The following is a 21870-nucleotide window of genomic DNA, read 5'->3' as shown; positions in this document are numbered from 1 at the left end:
ACATGGTTGGGCTTTGGCACTGAGTGGCCTGTGTCCTGAACAGTTGGTGTTGGACTGTCCTGGGATGGACTGGAATCCTGGAAGCACCTGAGAGACCGTGGACTGTGACAGTTGGTGTTGGAAGCTCCTGACAGTGGAGTCTTCCTGGAGCACCTGGAAAGACTGTGTAACTACAGAGCCTGGGACGGCTTCTGTGCTGGCGAAGCCAGGACTGACATGGAGTCAGCGTGAGGAGTGGACCTCCTGAAAGGTAACCCCTGGTCGGGGGAAAGAACTGTGTGCGTTAACAAAGGACAGTTGCTGAACTGTGCAGTCACCTGGTGACTGGAGAAAGATACAGCCTTAACTAGTAAATGTATTGTATTTGTAATGCCACATGTGATAAAGCAATGGACTATGTGTAAGCCGGTGATGTGTATCCTGGTTTACGGTGCGGTTTATGACACTTAATAAACCAAATAAGACTGATTTGTGTGAGATATCGTGCATGAGTGCTTGAATCCTGTGCTAAGCGAGTGTCCCCCAACACACTCAGGTAGCGTATCACATATATATACACACAAACACACACACACACTCTTTTGGTATCGCCGTGTTCCGAAACGCCCAATCTATCAAAATATAAAATCAATCTGATCGGTAAACGGCATAACATACCATACATATGCATGACGATAAATACTGAAAAAACATTTAAAATTGCAATATGATGTGCCATTGAGCAACCAGTAAATGATGATAATTAATCTTAAAAAAAGAAAATGATAAAATACCTATGACCAATAAGGAACAAAATTAGGAGGCAAGACCTTCAAAAGCTTGCTACTTAATTTTTACTATGCATTTCCTAGGCACCCTACCCTACATACAATTGCATACTACTCTCTGGGCACACGGCAGTGTTCAGAAGGGAAGGAGCGCCATTTAGCTGTTTGAATGCAGATCTAGGTGTAATAGTTTGTAGACACAATGTATTGGGAGCACTGTTTGTGGTCAACTGGCAGCTCAAAAGATCTCCACCATGCTTGGCACTATCTTCTCTGCTTTCCATTTATCAAGGATTGCCTTGCTAATCGCCCTTTAACACCCTTTAACACCATTACATGGATCTAGACTTACACTGGGACCCCTAGGCTTGGACCATGGTGTTACCTGCTATTGTGTGGTATTAGATGGCAAGAATAATAGTCAGGTAGCTGGGTCAGAACCGGAAGGACAGAATACAGAATCAGAAGACACAAGAGTAGTCACTAAACGGGACACGGTCACAACAGGAAACAAATACACAAGCCGCAAGCTGAGTACAGAGGACTGAACCAGAGGAGAACAACGCTGTTTCTGGCAGATGCCGGCCATGTGCTTTGAGCTTTACTAAGGTGTGGTACTTTCCAATAGGCTGTAGTAGGGAGCTGTCAGGACTCTGAACATTTTTTATTACCTTTTGTGCATTACTGCCCTTTTCCAAGATGGTGTCTTTGGTCTCATGTGCACTGTGTCTTCCTGTTATAAAACTCCACCCCAGCCTTCAGTCTGTGCTAGAGTATTCTGCTTTGCATCCAGCTCCTGACCCTGGTGACTCCCTGGCTATATACCTGCTCCTGTGAACCTGTGTGGGGATCCTGCTACTCTGCTCTGAGTTCCTGCTGCATACACCAGTTTCCAGCAATCCTCCTTCATCTGCTGCTTGTGTTTTCTCCATCTGCATTTGCTGGACATGTAAGCTGTTGCTGCTCTGCAAAAATCGGAGACTATTGCCCAGGCCTTCCTTGTTGTGCTAAGATATTATTTAAACTGCCTTATAAGCATAGCTCTCTGTGTTTGGACTAAACAAGGACTTATTCGTGTCAAGTATCCTCAAGAATAATTGTGCTTCATAGACTTTCTGCGTGATTGCATTTTCCTCTGAAGTTTCCTATAGACTGTTAAGCTGCGATAATATTTACACCAAGTGTTGTGGACTTGAGTTTCTCTCTGCACCTGTTTGAATCATCATGTGATAATATAAACTTTACCACTTATAAAACTGTGTCCTGTAGTTGTCTTGTTCCACGTAGAGTCTCCGGAGTTATCCCCTATAATTATTACAGGATACTCTAGCCAGAAAAGAGGAGACTGCTGGAACAATGACTACAGAGAGCAGATTAGAGCAGGTGTTTTCCATAACACAATCAACAAGTGTTTGGACAAACTTTGCAGGACTTAAGCACCCGCATGGCAGCCCAGGAAAACAAACTTGCTGGCATGGAGTCCCAGTATGGATGGGCTTTTCAGGACATAAGCACGTAAATAGCTGCACAAGTGACTTTACCCTCTGGGCAACCGCCACCAGCTAGCCCACCTAAGTTGCCCCCATTCAGATTTAATGGTGATCGCGACAAATTTCGTGGATTTGTGAATCAATGTAAGCTATATTTTGATGTGCATGCTGACCGTTTTCCTACTGATAGATCCAAAGTATTGTGTGTAATAATGCTACTGACCTCACGAGCGCTCGCCTGGGCGAATCCGATGATTGAGTCTCGTGACCCACGGGTAAATAACTTGGATGATTTCTTGGCCGCTATGGCATTAATGTTTGATGACCCTAATCACCGTGCAACCGCTGAATCTGCTTTGTTGTCTTTACGCCAGGCTAAACGTTCTGTTATTGAGTATTCTACTGAATTCAGGAGATTGGCGGTAGATACCAATTGGGACAGTTATGCACAATTGCCTATCTTTAAAAGGGGTCTGTCTAGTATTGTAAAAGATGAATTAGCTTGCTCAGAGTCACCACAAGAGCTAGAAACGTTTATACAACATTGTGTGCGCATAGACATTCGCCTTACTGAGCGTAGGCAGGAGAAGTTTGCTGCCTTTAACCGTATTTCTAACTTTTCCCTTCCTTCCAAAGAGCCTGCAGGTAAAACATCTCGGGAGGTGGAGGAGGTGCCCATGCAAATTGATTCCGTTCAGAGGCGCGAGATAATGAGCGCCGGGAGCATCGCCTTCGAGAAAGTCTATGTTTCTACTGCGGTCAGTCTGACCACTTTCTGATCAATTGTCCTAAGTGTCCTAGACGGCCTAACAAGGTGCTAGCAGCGGTAGGAGAGTGTGACAACTGTGATGATGAATCTGACATCTCTGAATGTAGCCTGCCTTTAAACGCTCTATTCCATTCACTTTCTATGACTTCACCCCCCAAGGAGCTCTCACTGTTCTCTTCCTATTAAGATCCTGTGTTCAGGAAAGTGGATTTCCAGTTCAGCTATGATTGACTCTGGTGCAGGTGGCAATTTCATGGATATCACATTTGCCAAGGAACATGGTATTAAAATTCAGCAAAGAGCCTCTCCAATTACCATGGAAACAGTGGATGGGTCACCTTTAATCTCTGGGCCTGTGGATCAGGAGACCGTACCCCTTGAAATTTTGTTGGAGCCTAATCATCAGAAGCAACTTTCTTTCTTGCTAATTTCTTCTCATTTTCCTGTGATTTTAGGCATTCCTTGGTTGCATTCTCAGAACCCAATTATCAACTGGGAGACCAAGGAGATTATCTTTCCAACAAGGAGCAACTCAGCATTAACAGAAGCTGTCCCTGAGTCCACGGCTATGGAACCACATATACAGGTATTTACTTTACCTTCAGCATATAAAGAGTTCTCTGACTTCTGTGACAAGAAGAATGCAGATCAGCTTCCTCCACACGGGCATTATGACTGTCCCATTGAGCTGCTTCCTGGGGCAGCCGTTCCTTTTGGTAACGTATACCCTTTGGTGGCACCTGAGCTTCAAGCCTTAAAGGAGTATATTGATGAAAATCTAGCCAAAGGCTTCATACGTCCTTCTTCCTCACCAGCTGGGGCACCTATCTTTTTTGTAAAAAAGAAGGATAGGACCCTGAGACCCTGTGTTGACTATCAGGAACTCAATAAGGTAACCGTACGAAACCGTTACCCTTTGCATCTGATTCCCAAATTACTGGAAAGAGTCCGCCATGCTAAGGTGTTCTCTAAACTGGATCTTCGTGGGGCTTATAATTTGGTGCGTATTCGTCCAGGGGATGAGTGGAAGACAGCATTCAGATGCCGGTATGGACACTTTGAATATCTTGTGATGCTCTTCGGGCTTTGTAACGCCCCTGCAACGTTTCAACACCTTGCTAATGACATTTTCAGACATTTGTTGGACCAGTTTGTGGTGATCTATTTGGACGATATACTAATCTTTCCAGGTCACCACCTGACAGCACACTGGGGAGGACGTCCTTCTTATCGTTGATGGGACAGGAAACACGAGAGGTTAAAAGGACCCTCCCCCTACCACCCTTCAGTGTTTTTCCTGTCCCATCATGGATAGGAACGGACGAGAGGATCTACCGTTCTGTGCGGGGGGGATGTGGATCGGGGGGGCTCTGCCTCACCCTTCCCTCCATGAGACACCCGCTGGCTGACACCCGCCCGAGGGTCCCTCGGCCTACCAGTGTAGTGCTGCTCCTGGTATGGGGATCGCTTCTCCCTGGCGGGGGCTCTCGATCCTTCCGTCGCGTCCCCTGGTGCGAGCGATCCCAGTGGCGGCCTCTGCAGATGCCGGCGTCTCCATGCGGCCGCTGGGGGAACCAAATTCTCACCGCACCTTCCTCTCTTTCCGGCCGCGTGTCACTTCCGGTTTGCGGCTGAGGGGGACGGACGGCGTCTCTGCAACAGGAAGTGCAGAGAGAGAGCGGTGGAGAGCGCGGGAGCGCTGATTTGAACAGAGGAACAGAATAAAAAGATATGGTGCAGGGGCAGTAGCGATCTCTAGATAATCATGGAGGACGCAGCTAGAGCAGAGGGGCAGGAGTCGGCAGCGCTAGTAAGTAGGGAAGCCCTGGAAAAAAAAAAGGGGACGCTAGTGTTTGATATATATATATATATATATATATATATATATATATATATATTTTTTTTATAGGCAGCCTCCTTGTCCGAGAAATCGGTAAAGAAGCCCGGTAGGAATAAGAAGTGTCCTATCTGTGCGGTTAAACTAAAGGATTCCTGGCAGAAACCCCTATGTGAAGCATGCACCTGCAAAATCATAGGAGAGGAACAGGCGTCTCTTATGACAAATATGAGAGCCATGATAACGGAGGAATTTCAGGCTTCAGTTTCAAGTCTGGTACTCCCTCAAGTCTCACCTTCACCTTCTGAGAGGCCAAGGAAAAGACCGAGGGTCGATTACTCTTCTGAAGACTCATCATCCTGTGGGTCGGAGGTAGAGGAGGAAGATGAGAGTAGAGATCCTCCGGAGAAAGGGAGAAGATATCTGTTCTCCGCTGCAGACACAGGAGAACTGTTGGAGGCAGTGCGGCATACCATGCAGATCGAGGAGCCTCAGCCGTCTTGTTCGGTTCAGGATGAGATGTTCGGGGGCTTGCGCTCGCAGACCTCTAAAGTCTTCCCTGTAAACTCCCATATCAGATCCATAATTCTGGAGGAATGGGAGGAAGCCGAGAAAAGACTGACTATCCCTAAGGACTTCAGACTTCGCTTGCCATTTGATCCAGACGAAGTTAAAGAGTGGGTCGATATACCGAAGATAGACATACCTTTGGCTAAAGTATCCAAAAGGACTGCAATTCCTTTTGAAGACTCTTCCAATCTAAAAGAGCCCATGGACAGGAAGGCAGACGGCCTTTTAAAAAGGGCCTGGGAAAGTTCTTTGGCGATTATTGGGGCTCATATTGCAGCGACATCAGTGTCTCACTCCATGGACCTTTGGTTAGATGATCTTCGAAATCAACTGATAGCCAAAACTCCCAGGGAAACTATCCTGAAATCCCTACCTTTGCTAAAGTTAGCAACCACCTTTTTGGCAGACGCGTCTGCAGAGTCTGTTAGGTTTGTGGCTAGGGGTCAATCCCTATCTAATGCAGCCCGAAGAGCTATTTGGCTCAAAAGCTGGTCGGGTGACATGCATTCTAAAAACAAATTGTGTTCTATACCCTTTTCCGGGGGCAGGGTCTTTGGACCGGTCCTCGACGATATTTTAGAAAAAGCCGCAGACGTAAAGAAAGGGTTTCCAGAAGAAAAACCTAAAAAATTCCAGCCCTTTCGGAGACCACCGCTATAATCAAAAACCCGATTTACAGGGGTAAGGGAAAACAGGGTAGATGGAGCTACCAGAAAGGAGGGGATAACAGGCCTAAAAACAAAGAAGCGAGCGACTCGGGACCAGGGTCTAGCTACCGCAGGAAATGACGCCATCAGAGTAGGGGGTCGTCTGTCCGGATTCCTGGGAGGATGGAGGGAGATTACAACAAGTCCATGGGTCTTACAGATAGTATCCCAGGGGTACAAAATAGAATTTACATCCCTTCCTCCCGAAAGATTCCTGGTGTCCAGTTCCCATCTAAAATTATCATCCCCCATGTGGTCAGATATTCAAGACCTCTTAAAAATGGCGGCTATTGTTCCGGTACCCCCTCGGGAAGAGTGCAGGGGTCACTACTCCAATCTCTTCTCGATAACAAAACCGTCGGGAGAATCAAGGACAATTATAAACTTGAAACATCTGAACAATTGGGTCCTTTTACAAAAGGTTCAAAATGGAGTCGATTCGGTCTACCATCCCTCTGTTGGGAAGAGACATGGTAATGTGCACTCTAGATTTAAAGAGTGCATATTACCATGTACCCATTTACCTAAGTCATCAGAGGTTCCTGCGGTTCGCGGTAAACTTGGAAGGAAAGATCTACCATTTCCAATTCCGCTGTCTTCCCTTCGGCCTGGCTTCCGCTCCCAGGGTTATTATAAAACTTATGGTGGAAGTAGTCGCTTACCTGAGGAATCAGGATATAATGGTGATTCCCTACTTAGACGACTTTTTAGTAGCGGCAGACTCAGAAGTCCAGATCAGGATCAACTGTCAGTCCCTCATCTCAACACTAGAGAATCTGGGATGGATTATAAATTGGGAAAAATCAGATCTAATTCCAAAACCCAGAATAAAATTCTTGGGAGTCATGCTCGATTCGCAAGCAAGAATGTCCTTTCTTCCAGAAGACAGGCTAAAGGGTATAATAAAGAAGATCCGTCACTTTTCTCAAGGCCGAAATACGATAAGAGACGGGATGAAAGTACTAGGTCTGATGACGGCCTGTATCCCTTGCGTATGATGGAGCCAATTTCACGCTCGACAGCTTCAGCAGGGAGTTCTGAGGAGCTGGAACAGAAGGCAGAACTCACTGAACCGGACCCTGAACCTTACTTCTCAGGTCAAAAGATCTCTGGTGTGGTGGACTCTTTCCAGAAACCTCCGACTGGGGGTGCCATGGCTTCAAACACCGAGCATATCCGTTACGACAGATGCCAGTCAGCTCGGTTGGGGAGGTCATGTCCAAGGAAGATATTTTCAAGGTAGCTGGGAAAGGAAAGACAGCAACCAGTCATCGAACCACAGAGAACTACATGCGGTTTGGAAGGTCTTAACGGCAGCGCAACATCTGCTGCAGAACAAACATGTGAAGGTCTTCTCAGACAACACAACAACTGTAGCCTTCCTGCGGCATCAAGGGGGCCCAAGACATCTGGCATTACAGGACCTGGCGGAACAGATCTTCAGGTGGGCAGAAAGGTCGGTTCTGTCAATCTCAGCGGTCCACCTGGAGGGTTCCAAGAACCAGTTGGCAGATTTCCTCAGCAGGAAAAGCGTATCCCCTATGGAGTGGGAACTGAACAACGAGGTGTTCAGAGATCTGTGTCAACGTTGGGGGAAGCCAACAGTGGACCTATTTGATACAAAAGAAAATGCAAAGGTCAAGATCTTCTACTCCCTAAACCCCTGGGAAAATCCAGCCGCGATCGATGCCTTTTCACAACCCTGGAACCGCGGTTTTCTGTATGCATTCCCTCCTCTAGCAATGATCCCGAGGACGAGACCAAAGTCATCCTCATAGCTCCTCACTGGCCGAAACGAAGTTGGTTTCCTTTGTTAAGGAAACTGTCAGTGGAAAAACCCCTCCGGTTACCAGAAAGAGAGGATCTTCTTCTACAGGGTCCAGTTCTACACCAGAATCCAAGAGCACTTCAGCTGGCGGCCTGGATTCTGAACGGAAGGTCTTGAGGGCAAAAGGGCGTTCAGATGACGTCATTTCTACCCTTCAAGCCAGCAGGAAGCCGGTGACATCGGCTATCTATACAAAAATATGGAAGCGATTCTGTGGGTTTTGCGGAGAGATGACAGTTGATACTGACCATCCAAATATCCCCAAAATTCTTGACTTTTTGCAGTCAGGGTTTCAAAAAGGTCTTAGACCGAGTACATTAAGGGTCCAAATAGCGGCCCTGAGTGTATTCTTCGATTCTTCCCTATCTGCCCATCCCTGGATTAGTCGTTTTTCTAGAGCAGTCCAGAGATTAAAACCATTGATTAGAAGATCAGTCCCGCCATGGGATCTGAACTTGGTTCTAAATTTCCTATGTGAACAGGCGTGGGATGTAACAGGGGATATAGAAATCAACAAACTCTCCCTTAAAACCGCATTTTTAGTTGATCACGTCGGCAAAAAGATTGGGGGAATTGCAGGCTCTATCGGTGCAGAATCCATATTTGCAGATCTTCCAGGATAAATTAGTACTTAGACTCGATCCGGCTTTTCTCCCTAAGGTCGTTTCAGATACTAATATGAATCAGGAGATTGTTTTACCGTCGTTTTGCCAATTTCCTAAAAATCCAAAGGAAAGATTTTACCACAACTTAGACGTAAGAGACTCGGTATTTAGGTACCTTGATTTATCTAGACCCTGGAGACGGGACAACAATTTGTTCGTCCAGTTCAGGGGTCCAAATAAAGGGAGAAAAGCGCCTAAAGTGACTATCGCACGGTGGATAAAATCCACAATCAGTTTAGCCTATAAAGCTAGAGGGCAAAATTCCCCGGTCAACATCAAAGCCCATTCATCTAGGGCCATGGCCACGTCATGGGCAGAGAAAGGGGGGCTACGGCAGATCAGATCTGCAGAGCTGCATCATGGTCTAGCCTTAGTACCTTTTCTAAACACTATAAATTAGATGTAGTGTCTCCTCAGTTGGCTTTCGGTAGAAAGGTACTTCAAGCAGTGGTCCCTCCCTAAATACCAGTCTCCTTTGGTATTTCTCCAGTGTGCTGTCAGGTGGTGACCTGGAAAACAGTAATTAGACCTACTGGTAATTGTATTTCCAGGAATCCATCCTGACAGCACTATTAGTTCCCTCCCTAATGTATGATCTTTATACTCATGTGATGTAACATTTGTATGATTGATTATTTTGTTGGAATAAACCTTTGTTTTTGCATCCATCGAGATGTGTTACTTTGGAAAAGCACTGAAGGGTGGTAGGGGGAGGGTCCTTTTAACCTCTCGTGTTTCCTGGCCCATCAAGGATAAGAAGGACGTCCTCCCCAGTGTGCTGTCAGGATGGATTCCTGGAAATACAATTACCAGTAGGTCTAATTACTGTTTTTCTGACTCTCTACAGGAACATGCAGAACATGTCAAAACTGTTTTAAGACGTCTGAAAGAGAACCATCTGTATATTAAGCCAGAGAAATACGAGTTCCATCATTCTGAGATACAGTTCTTAGGTTATATAATCTCTCCCCAGGGGCTGAACATGGAATCTGGTAAAATTCAGGCTAGCATTGACTGGCCGGTACCCAAGAACCTTAAGGAGGTCCAACGTTTTATTGGTTTTGCAAATTTCTACTGACACTTCATTCGAAATTTTTCGGATATTGTCCGTCCCATTACTTCCTTGACAAAGAAGGAAAAGCCCTTTAAGTGGTCATCACAGGCTCAAGAAGCTTTTGATCGGCTTAAGATCTGTTTCACCTCAGCACCGCTGTTGATACACCCAGATCCAACTCTTTCTTTCATTGTGGAGGTGGACGCTTCTGATAATGCTTTGGGGGCTATTCTCTCCCAAAGAACTGGAGAGAAGGGTCTGCTACATCCTTGTGCTTTCTTTTCCCATAGACTAACCTCAGCAGAGAAGAATTACGACATGGGAAACAAGGAATTGTTGGCTATTATTGCGGCTTTCAAAGAATGGAGGCATCATCTGCAAGGAGCTGCGCAAGAGATCATAGTGCTAACTGACCATCGCAATTTAGAGTTCCTTAGATCCGCTAGATGTCTTTCTCCTTGTCAGGCTCATTGGAACTTATTTTTAAATCAATTTAACTTTGTTATCTCATACCATCAAGGTTCTCGTAATGGGAAGGCTGATGCTTTATCCCGAATCCATGCTGCGGATTCCGTACCTGGAGCCCCGTCCAAGACCATTCTATCTGATGCCAATTTCATCGAAGTTATCCACGATCAGGACTTGTGGAAGGAGTTTAGGGAGGCTTATGACGGTGATGTATTTCTGGCCAACCCACCTGTGGATATTAATCTTGTCTTTAAGGGTGGCATGTGGTTCAGAGATCGACGTATCTACGTCCCTGAGGTCGTCCGTTTGCAGATCCTCAAGTTGGTACATGACTCCAAGTTGGCTGGTCACAGGGGGGGTACAGAAGACACGAGTTCCTGAGCCGAATCTTCTGGTGGCCAACTTGCCTGAAGGATACCAAGGACTATGTTCTCTCTTGTGAGGTATGTGCTCATTACAAGACTCCTCAAGTGGCACCTACGGGTCTTCTACAACCATTACCTGTTCCGTCCCGCCCTTGGGGGTCTATATCAATGGACTTTATTGTGGAGCTGCCTACATCAGGGGGCATGAACACAATCATGGTGGTAGTTGATCGCCTGACTAAAGCTGCTCATTTTGTTCTGTGCACCGGCCTCCCCTCAGCTAAAGATACAGTGAACTTAGTTATACAGAATGTCTTTCGGTTGCATGGGGTTCCGGATGAGATCATCTGTGACCATGGAATACAGTTCACTTAAAGATTCTGGAAGGGGTTTTGCTCTGCACTCAATATTAATGTCTGTCTCTCTTCCGCTTACCATCCCCAGACAAATGGTCAGACTGAGCGTACCAACCAGACACTGGAACAATATCTAAGATGCTATGTCAGCCATCTCCAGGATGATTGGTTAGAGTTGCTGCCGTTAGCCGAATTTTCATATAATAATTCTCAGAGCGCCTCCACTTAATGTACACCATTCTTTGCCAATCTGGGTTATTATCCGTGTATCTTACCTAGGTCTCCAATTAATTCTCCGGTTCCGGCAGTGGAGGAAAGGCTAACTGCGATGAGGCAAAATCTGAAGGTTCTGAAGGAATCCCTGACCACAGCTCAAGAACGTTATAACAGATCGGCTGATAGATTCCGTAAACCTGCACCCATGTTCAAGGTAGGAGATTCTGTGTGGTTAGCAACTAAGAATCTGAAGTTAAACATTCCTCCACAAAAACTTGGACAGAAATTCATTGGCCCTTTCAAGATCAACGGTATTGTGAGCTCTGTGGCCTGCCAGCTGAAGCTGCCTAGGACTATGAACGTACACCCAGTCTTTCATGTATCTTTACTAAAGCCTGTATCTCCTAATACCTTCCAGGGACGTGTTGTGCCACCTCTGCAGTCTGTGGTGATTGAAGGGCAAGAACAATTTGTGGTGGAGGAAATTATTGATTCCTGGATTCGCAGGAATCGGCTCCAATATCTGATAAGATGGCAGGGATATCCCCCTGAGGAAGACTCTTGGGAACCTGTGAAAAATATCAATGCCCAACAGAAGATTTCTTGTTTTCATCAGAGATTCCTTGAGAAACCAGGTCCAGGATCATCCTGAGGCCGCTTCTAAGGAGGGAGTAATGTCAGGACTCTGAACATTTTTATTACCTTTTGTGCATTACTGCCCTTTTCCAAGATGGTGTCTTTGGTCTCATGTGCACTGTGTCTTCCTGCTATAAGACTCCACCCCAGGCTTCAGTCTGTGCTAGAGTATTCTGCCTTGCATCCTGCTCCTGACCCTGGTGACTCCCTGGCTATATACCTGCTCCTGAGAACCTGTGTGGTGATCCTGCTACTCTGCTCTGAGCTCCTGCTGCAAACACCAGTTTCCAGTAATCCTCCTTCATCTGCTGCTTGTGTTTTCTTCCATCTGCATTTGTTGGACATGTAAGCTGTTGCTGCTCTGCAAAAATCTGAGACTATTACCCAGGCCTTCCTGGTTGAGCTAAGATATTATTTGAACTGCCTTATAAGCATAGCTCTCTCTGTTTGGACTAAACAAGGACTTATTCGTGTCAAGTATCCTCAAGAATAATTGTGCTTCATAGACTTTCTGCATGATTGCATTTTCCTCTGAAGTTCCCTATAGACTGTTAAGCTGCGTTTAATATTTACACCAAGTGTTGTGGACTTGAGTTTCTCTCTGCACCTGTTTGAATCACCGTGTGATAATATAGACTTTACCACTTATAAAACGGTGTCCTGTAGTTGTCTTGTTCCACGCAAAGAGTCTCCTGAGTTATCTCCTATAATGATTACAGGAGCAAACTACTCCAGCTGGACAGCAGGAACAGATCCCAGATGAGATTGGACACACCATATGCAGGAGCACTAATATGACTAAATGACAGAAAACCAGAATAGTCGAAATCCCCATAAAGTGATTCCATTTAAAAAGGAATTCACTGAGGGTTATAATCTATACATGTGGTCAAAATTGTTGATTTCCCTCGTTTAATGACAGAAAAGCCAACAATGGTCACAGAAATAACTTGAATCTGACAAAAGTAATAAGAAATAAAAGATCTATGAAAATGAACAAATGACAGTCAGTCATTGCTTTTCAGCCATGCTTCCACAGACTTCTAAAAAATAAAACCCATGAAATTAGCCTGGACAGAAATGATGTTATCCCTGAAAATAATGTGACAAAAGGGACATGTTAGATTGTGGTGTGTCCACTAACTAGCATCACAGGGGTCTACAATTGTGGAATCATTGAGTGGCTTGTATATAGGGCTACAGATACTCACTGTGCTGTTTGGTAACATGATTTGTATCACACTCAACATAGACCAGAGGAAGCGAAGGAAAGAGTTGTCTGAGGAGATTAGAAAGAAAATTATAGACAAACATGTTAAAGGTAAAAGTTATAAGACCATCTCCAAGCAGCTTGATGTTCCTGTGACTACAGTTGCATATGTTATTCAGAAATGTAACATTCATGGGACTGTAGCCAACCTCCCTGGACGTGGCCGCAGGAGGAAAATTGATGGCAAATCAAAGAGACTTATAATACGAATGGTAACAAGAGTCCATAAAAACTTCTAAACAGATTAAAGGTGAACTTCAAGCTCAAGGAACATCAGTGTCAGATCGCACCATCTGTCATTGTATGAGCCAAAGTGGACTTCATGGGAGACGACCAAGGAGGACACCATTGTTGAAAAAAAATCATAAAAAAGCCAGACTGGAATTTGCCAAACTACATGTTGACAAGCCGCAAAGCTTCTGGGAGAATGTCCTATGGACAGATGAGACAAAAATTGATCTTTTTAGCAAGGCACATCAGCTCTATGTTCACAGACGGAAAAATGAAGCATATCAAGAAAAGAACGCTGTCCCTACTGTGAAACATGGAGGAGGCTCTGTTATGTTCTGGGGCTGATTTGTTGCATCTGGCGCAGAGTGTCTAGAATCTGTGCAGGATACAATGAAATCAAGACTATCAAGGGATTCTAGAGAGAAATGTGCTGCCCAGTGTCAGAAAGCTTGGTCTCAGTTGCAGGTCATGGATCTTGCAACAGGATAATGACCCAAAACACACAGCTAAAAACACCCAAAAATGGCTAAGAGAGAAAATTGGACTATTCTAAAGTGGCCTTCTATGAGCCCTGACATTAATCCTATCGAACATCTTTGGAAATAGCTGAAACATGCCGTCTGGAAAAGCCAATCTTCTAACACGAGACAACCGGAGCAGTTTGCTCTTGAGGAGTGGGCCAAAATACCTGTCGAGAGGTGCAGAAGTCTACAGTTTACAGTTACAGGAATCATGTGATTGCCTCAAAAGGTTGTGCAGAAAAATATTAACCCTTTCGCGCCAGAGCCTGTTTTTGCCTTCAAGACCGGGCCAATTTTTTCAATTCTGACCAGTGTCACTTTATGAGGTCATAATTCTAATGCTTCAACGAATCCTGGTGATTGAGATTTTTTCTTGTGACATATTGTACTTTGAAAGACATTCTGTATCCCGTTATGGCGTAATTCTTTCAGAGTCTGAACCAACTGCACATAGTTTTTAGCCTTGTGATTACCTGGAAGCCATGAACCACTGTAAGGAAACTGTTCCAAGCCGTTTTCTCTATCCTGTTCAGCAGCTTGGCGAACTCATCACATTACATAACATAGTAACATAGTAACATAGTTAGTAAGGCCGAAAAAAGACATTTGTCCATCCAGTTCAGCCTATATTCCATCATAATAAATCCCCAGATCTACGTCCTTCTACAGAACCTAATAATTGTATGATACAATATTGTTCTGCTCCAGGAAGACATCCAGGCCTCTCTTGAACCCCTCGACTGAGTTCGCCATCACCACCTCCTCAGGCAAGCAATTCCAGATTCTCACTGCCCTAACAGTAAAGAATCCTCTTCTATGTTGGTGGAAAAACCTTCTCTCCTCCAGACGCAAAGAATGCCCCCTTGTGCCCGTCACCTTCCTTGGTATAAACAGATCCTCAGCGAGATATTTGTATTGTCCCCTTATATACTTATACATGGTTATTAGATCGCCCCTCAGTCGTCTTTTTTCTAGACTAAATAATCCTAATTTCGCTAATCTATCTGGGTATTGTAGTTCTCCCATCCCCTTTATTAATTTTGTTGCCCTCCTTTGTACTCTCTCTAGTTCCATTATATCACATTCTATGATCTTCTTGATTTGCGGTCCGACGATGATAACAACCTTGACCTTTGCCTCAGACAGCTTTGGAAAGACACCTTGGAGGTACTTGAAAGCTGCTGACTCCTTGTCAAGAGCCGTGACAAATTGCTTGATGAGGCCTAACTTAATGTGCAGTGGTGGCATCAGCACCTTCAGAGGTTCTATCAGTGGTTCCAACTTGATGTTGCTCTTCCCCCACAGAGAACTCGGTCCGCTGTGCCCGGTCCTTTCTATGATAGTGTGCCTTAGTGTCACGGCTGTCCCAGAGGCAAAGGAAATTTTGTGAAACCGCCTTGGAGGCGAATCAGGAATGACACCATTTTGAAGTCTCTGATGACCTCCCATCCATTGTCATCATACTTCAAGGCACTCTGCAACATCTTGTCACTGGTGTAGTCCTCTTTGAGATACAAAGAGTGAGCTATAGGGATAGATGGGTAGTTGTTTCCGTTGTGAAACAGCACGGCTTTGAGGCTCCGGGATGAATTGTCTGTGAATAGGCGCCATTCACTCGGGTTACAGGTGATACCTATAGCCTCAAAAAGACCGGCCACATTGTTGCAGAAGCACAACCCTTCTTCTCAACAGAAGACGTTGGAAAATGTTTGACGCTTTCTTGGATCTGTAGCTTGCACGTTTTCATCCAACAAGTTCCACTGCTTGAGCCTGGATGTCAGAAGCTCGGCATTGGACTTGGTACGACGAAGGTCTCTGATTAGATTGTTGACGTCTTTCTGGTTAGGAAAGTATGGCCTTCTCTCCTCAACCGCATCTGTGAAAACGTAATCTTGATCTCCAATATCTTCCTCGCTGTCCGACTTGCTGCTTTTTCCTGAAGATGGCTGATCCCTCTTCGGGGGAGTTGGAACAGGCATCTCGGGGCAGTGTGCTACTGGGGAAATGGAAGAAGGAAGGTCTGGATAAACTATTTGAGGCGCATTCTTGCCTGTGCGACATTTGGCAGGATCCACCATGCAGAAGTAGCAGTTGCTTAAGTGGTCGGTCGGTTGCCGCCAAATTTGCGGGATAGGAAACTTCAAGGCTCTTTTCGCCCCTCTACCAAACTGTAACATAGCAGATGTAATTATATAAATTTAAAAGCATGAAATTTTACACATTACTTAATACATATTTTACTATAGTGCATTGACATATGTGAAAATGTTGTCAATTGCAACTCCTTAAACTGTACTAGATCTAAATCATTGAAATTCTACAAAAGAAAGCACTGCCATCAAAATGAGCAGCAATTGTTCACCTTACATTCAAGAGTTTTCTTGCAATATTCGCATGTGAAATGAGGTACCCAGGACTTGTCTTGATCCCCGATAGGTATGCCGTAATATGACTTGTAGGCCTCGCACATCTTATGACATACTTTCTCGCTCTTGTCTTTATAAATTGTCCCCACATGTAGCAAAATGCATCTGCTGAGCGCAAACAACCTCTTGATGCCATCTAAAAAAAAATTGTGCTTTAATTACGATTCATTATTCTCTTACTCAGCAATAACATAAACTGAACTGTTGGTTCGAGTCACCTGTGCTTTTTAGGCCATGTTCACACAGTGCGTTTTTTTCTGCGGAACCGCAGCATTTTTGCCGCTGCGGTTCCGCAGCTGTTTTCCATGCAGGGTACAGTACAATGTACCCTATGGAAAACAGGAACCACTGTGCACATGATGCGGGAATCGGGAAAAAAAGCCGCGCTGAATAGCCGCGGTAAAAAAGAAGTACCATGTCACTTCTTTTTTCGGAGCCGCAGCGGTTCTGCACCCATAGACCTCCATTGTGAGGTCAAACCCGCAGTAAAACCCGCAGATCAAAAATATATCTGCGGGTTTTATTGCGGTTTGTGGTGCCGAACCGCTGCAGCAGGAAGTGCGGGGAAGCGGACGGAAGTGCGTGGGCGGAGTGTGGCTGCCCCGATCCCACCCCCCCATGCTCCGATGCCCCCCCCGTGCTCCGATGCCCCCCCCTGTGCTCCGATGCCCCCCCCGTGCCCTAATCTCCCCCCCTTAAACTTACTCGGCCTCCCGGCGTCCGTCCGGCCGTCTTCTCCCTGGGCACCGCCATCTTGCAAAATGGCGGGCGCATGCGCAGTGCGCCCGCCGAATCTGCCGGCCAGCAGATTCGTTCCAAAGTGCATTTTGATCACTGAGATATAACCTATCTCAGTGATCAAAATAAAAAAAATAGTAAATGACACCCCCCCCCCCTTTGTCACCCCCATAGGTAGGGACAATAAAAAAATTAAGAATTTTTTTTCTTTTTTCCACTAAGGTTAGAATAGGGTTAGGGATAGGGGTAGGGTTAGGGTATTTTCAGCCATTTTAACCCTAAAAAACTTCCTAGAAAACACACAGACTCTGCATAGAAAACTGCATAAAAAAACGCATAAAAAAACGCATCAAAAAAGCACCAAAAAAGCACCAAAAAAAGGACCTGCGTTTTCTGCAAAGAGCTGCGGTTTCAGTCCTGAAAAAAAAAGGAGGGAAATCAGGAACGTGTGAACATACCCTTATACTTGTGTGACAACTATTGAACAGTCAAATAATGTGCTAGAAAGTTCTAAAAGTTTCTAGAAACTTCTAGATAATTATGGAAAATTGTTGAAACTTCTGCACAATTCTAGCAGTTCAAGAATATTCTAGACTACTCAGTATTTAATAAGAATCGAGATTTTTACCGAAAACAGACAAATTTCAAAATGTCATTGTCCTGAGCACAGAAGTAAAGTTTTGGTGGAGCAACAACTATTTTATATTTGTTTTTGGCATAGCGTGTTAGGAAAACACACTCTCTACCCAGGAAAAAAAATTGTTATATAGTGTAATTAAAGTTTTTTTTACATAGCTTGCCATTTTTATGGACAGTTTAAGTAGAAATGTTCAAAAATATAAAACTCAAGGATATTGTCACGATCCAATTTTGGATTTGTGGCAGATCTGGTTTGCTTTAGTTTAATATCTTTTTTCCTTTTTGGTCATCGGGGGTTAATGCAGTTTTTCCCCCTCTGGTGGCCGCTTGTGTTATTGCATTGCTGCTGGCTCAGCTGATGTTTGTGGTGACCACTCCCTCCATCCTTTAAAAGGTCATTTGGTTCATCAGCTGACTGTCGGTGTTAGTGCATTCTTCAGAGACCAAGCAAGGAGTAGGAGCTAGCTGGGAACTGTTGTTCTACTGCTGTGTCCATTTCATCTGGTGTTTCTTCCTGCTGTGCTGTGCCTTGCAGCATTAAGCTAAGTGTGGTTTACCTTTTCCTTTTCTGTATACTCTGTTTAGGTGATATTTTTACTCTGGTGCAGTCCACCTCTCTTGGGGGGGAGAGGGGGTCACTGATAGGGTCTGCACAGGAGACAGGGATACGCTGGTGGCTCGGGCCTCCTAACCTTCATAGGTACCTCCGAGATAAGGGAAAGTCAGGGTCCCCTATAGTGGCAGGGACAGGTGCGGGTTCCAATACGCCGTCCTGCCCCTTTATCGCCGTAGACGGCGTGACAGATATTTTATTAAAAAATAATTGTTTATTATCTTAGCAGGTGACTTTGCCAGGAGATCAGAGGGACAGCGTGCATATTCAATTTTTAAATCTGATGATCTTGAGATCCTACAAGATACAACTGAAGTGAATGCCATTACTCCAGATATATCATCCATTCACAGCAAAGATCTATCATCTGATCCTATGAAACAGGTCCCATCTTCTGATTCATTACTGACTACTAAGAAAAATCAAAGTCACAAAAGAGGCATTAAAAAGCAAACTGCTCATAAAGCCAAGAAGTCATTTTCATGTTCAGCATGTGGGAAGTGTTTTAACAGCAAATCACATTTTGTTAGACACAAAAGAACTCACACAGGGGAGAAGCCTTTTTCCTGTTCAGAATGTGGGAAATGTTTTATCCAGAAATCAGATTTGGTTAATCATCATAGAACTCACACAGGGGAGAAGCCTTTTTACTGTTCAGAATGTGGGAAATGTTTTGCAGATAAATCATATTTTGTTAGACACCAAAGAACTCACACAGGGGAGAAGCCTTTTTCCTGTTCAGAATGTGGGAAATGTTTTATCCAGAAATCAGATTTGGTTAATCATCATAGAACTCACACAGAGAAGAAGCCTTTTTCCTGTTCAGAATGTGGGAAATGTTTTAACCAGAAAGCTCTTCTTGTTAGACATCAAATAACTCACAAAGGAAAGAAGCCTTTTTCATGCTTAGAATGTGGGAAATGTTTTAACCAGAAATGGGTTCTTGCTTGTCACCAAAGAACCCACACAGGGGAGAAGCCTTTTTCATGTTCAGAATGTGGGAAATGTTTTAACCAGAAATCAGATTTGGTTAATCACCATATAACTCACACAGGAGAGAACCATTTTTGCTGTTCAGAATGTGGGAAATGTTTTAACAAGCAAGTGAATCTTGTTAATCACCAGAGAACTCACACAGGGGAGAAGCCTTTTTCCTGTTCAGAATGTGGGAAATGTTTTGCATATAAATCATATCTTGATAGACACCAAAGAACTCACACAGGGGAGAAGCCTTTTTCATGTTCAGAATGTGGGAAATGTTTTAATCAGAAATCAGATTTGGTTAAACACCATAGAACTCATACAGGGGAGAAGCCTTTTTCCTGTTCAGAATATGGGAAATGTTTTATCCAGAAATCAGATTTGGTTAATCATCATAGAACTCACACAGGGGAGAAGACTGTTTCCTGTTCAGAATATGGGAAATGTTTTAACCGGAAAGCGCTTCTTGTTAGACATCAGAGCAGTCACTCAGGGGAGAAGCCTTTTTCATTTTCTTAATGTGAGGAATATGTTACTTGGAAATCAACTGTTAATAAACATCAGAAACGTCAAATAGGGGAGAAGTCTTTTTTATGTTCATAATGTTGGAATAGTTTTCATCAAAATTGAATCTTCTTAAGAGAAACCCTATTTGTCATTCCTCATGTTTGCTGACAAAAGGATACAACTAAACCTTATTAATTCCAAATGTAAAACTATACCCATAATAAATGCACTACTAATTAACAGCTGTTACAATACCAAACTAGGGCAGTCCCTCTAGGAGAAAAACACAAGAATTGTACTGTATTTTCACATACTATCTATTCCTGACTCTGGAGTGGCCTATAAACTTATGAAGTATATAGTTTGAGGTCTGGGATCTGCCAATATGTGGCTGGTTTTCTCACTGTTTTGGATAATATGATACATGACTTTAGGTTGTTTTTATTTTTTTTGTCTAGTCCCGCTTAGACCAATATAGGTCAATATTAAATAGTCTCCTGATGAGTCGCCTTTGGTGAGGATGATGAAACCCGAACAAATGAGAGGCTTGGAGAGTGAGCGTGTATACGTCACCTCACCCTATATAATGAAATATGGGGTTCATGTTTTTTCTATTACTCACCCACTGACTAACCTTCAGAGGGGTGAATTATGGATATAGTTTTACATTTGGAATTAATAAAGTTTAGTTTTATCCTTTTGTCCGTGAATCTTCTAATCAAGGGATCATTTTTATATATAATTATATCTTATTAGAATGTTTTTTTCTCAGTGAACTCATTCCTCATGTTTGGCCTCATTAAAATAAAAGCACTCATACTCCTCTGGCGGCCGGCTCCACTTCAGCAGGGGCTTATGTGAGGTTGTTACATCACACGAGCCCTGCACCTGATCAGCGGCAGCTTCACTGCACCTTCCTTCAGACGTATTGATCATGAACAGGAAGCCTGGGCCGTGGCTGCTCTCTGCCTCATGATGCTTGATTTGTCCGAAGGTGGGGACAGTGACGTCAGCGCTGATTGGGCACAGGGATCACATGACGTAAAACCTCAGAAGAGCCCCAAGAGCACAAGCGCCAAGCCAAGCGCTCGAGTTCATAAGAGGGCGCCCTCTGCTGGTTGTCCTCATATGAACTCGAGCCTGGGAGCTTTCTAGGAAAGTTCCCACGATCTAGGGACAACCAGCAGAGGGCGCCTCACCGCAAATGAAGGTAAATATAGGTCATTGACCTACTTTACCTTCATTCCCCGGGGTTTTGCAGCCACGAACAACGCTGCATTAGCAGAGCTCTTGGCTGCAAAATATTTTAACCCCTTCAGATGGATTTACATCGTGGGACGTTACAGATCTTCGGAAGGTATGTATATTGTTGGTTTTTTTTTTTTTTTTGTTACAGATCGAGGGTCTTCAGTGAGTGGATTGAGCGTAGAATAAATTATTACAACAACCTTTGTGATTTTTTCATTAAAATAATTTTTAATAATGTGTGTGTTTATTTTGTAACTCTTTCATACAATTGGATTAATAATGGATAGGTGTCATAATTGATGCCTCTCCATTATTAATCTGGCTTAATGTCACCTTACAATAGCAAGGTGGCATTAACCCTTCACTACCCCATATCCCACCGCTACACGGGAATGGGAAGAGAGTGGCCAAGTGCCAGAATAGGCGCATCTTACAGATGTGCCTTTTCTGGGGTGGCTGGGGGCAGATGTTTTTAGCCAGGGGGGGGGCAATAACTATGGACCCTCTCCAGGCTATTAATATCTGCCCTCAGTCACTAGCTTTACTACTCTGGCGGAGAAAATTGTGCGGGAGCCCACGCCAATTTTTTCCGCCATTTAACCCTTTAATTTAATAGCTAGAACGGCCAAATTTTGCACATACACACTACTAACATTAGTAGTGTGGAATATGCAAAAAAATGGTGATATGAGATGGTTTACTGTATGTAAACCATGTCTCATATCATGTCGGGTTTAGGAAGGAGATAGCAAAAGCCGGTAATTGAATTACCGGCTTTAAAGCTATCTAGCGCTGTATGAAGTAATAATATATATACATATATGTGTCTACTGACATATATATATATATATATATAGACAGTATATATGTTTTTTTTTTTTTTTTACACATGGATCCCTTGTATAGCCGTATGTTGGTTTTGCAAGCCTGCGATAAAAACACGCAGTACGGATGCTATATGGATTACA

At 44.1% G+C, this 21870-nt stretch overlaps 1 protein-coding gene across 1 annotated transcript; it reads left to right on the top strand.

Moving 5' to 3' along the window:
* The first annotated feature begins 2171 nt into the window (after window positions 1-2171).
* On the top strand, window positions 2172-21629 carry LOC138662991 (oocyte zinc finger protein XlCOF22-like). The gene is made up of 2 exons (XM_069749024.1): window positions 2172-3612; window positions 18393-21629. Exon 2 carries the CDS (start codon window positions 18542-18544, stop codon window positions 19664-19666), a length of 1125 nt encoding a protein of 374 aa, XP_069605125.1. The 5' UTR covers window positions 2172-3612; window positions 18393-18541; the 3' UTR covers window positions 19667-21629.
* The last annotated feature ends 241 nt before the right edge of the window (window positions 21630-21870 follow it).

Source organism: Ranitomeya imitator, chromosome 2, assembly GCF_032444005.1.
Source record: "Ranitomeya imitator isolate aRanImi1 chromosome 2, aRanImi1.pri, whole genome shotgun sequence".
NCBI lineage: Eukaryota > Metazoa > Chordata > Amphibia > Anura > Dendrobatidae > Ranitomeya > Ranitomeya imitator.
Note: the sequence above shows the minus strand (reverse complement) of the source record. Positions and strands in the feature narration are given on the sequence as shown.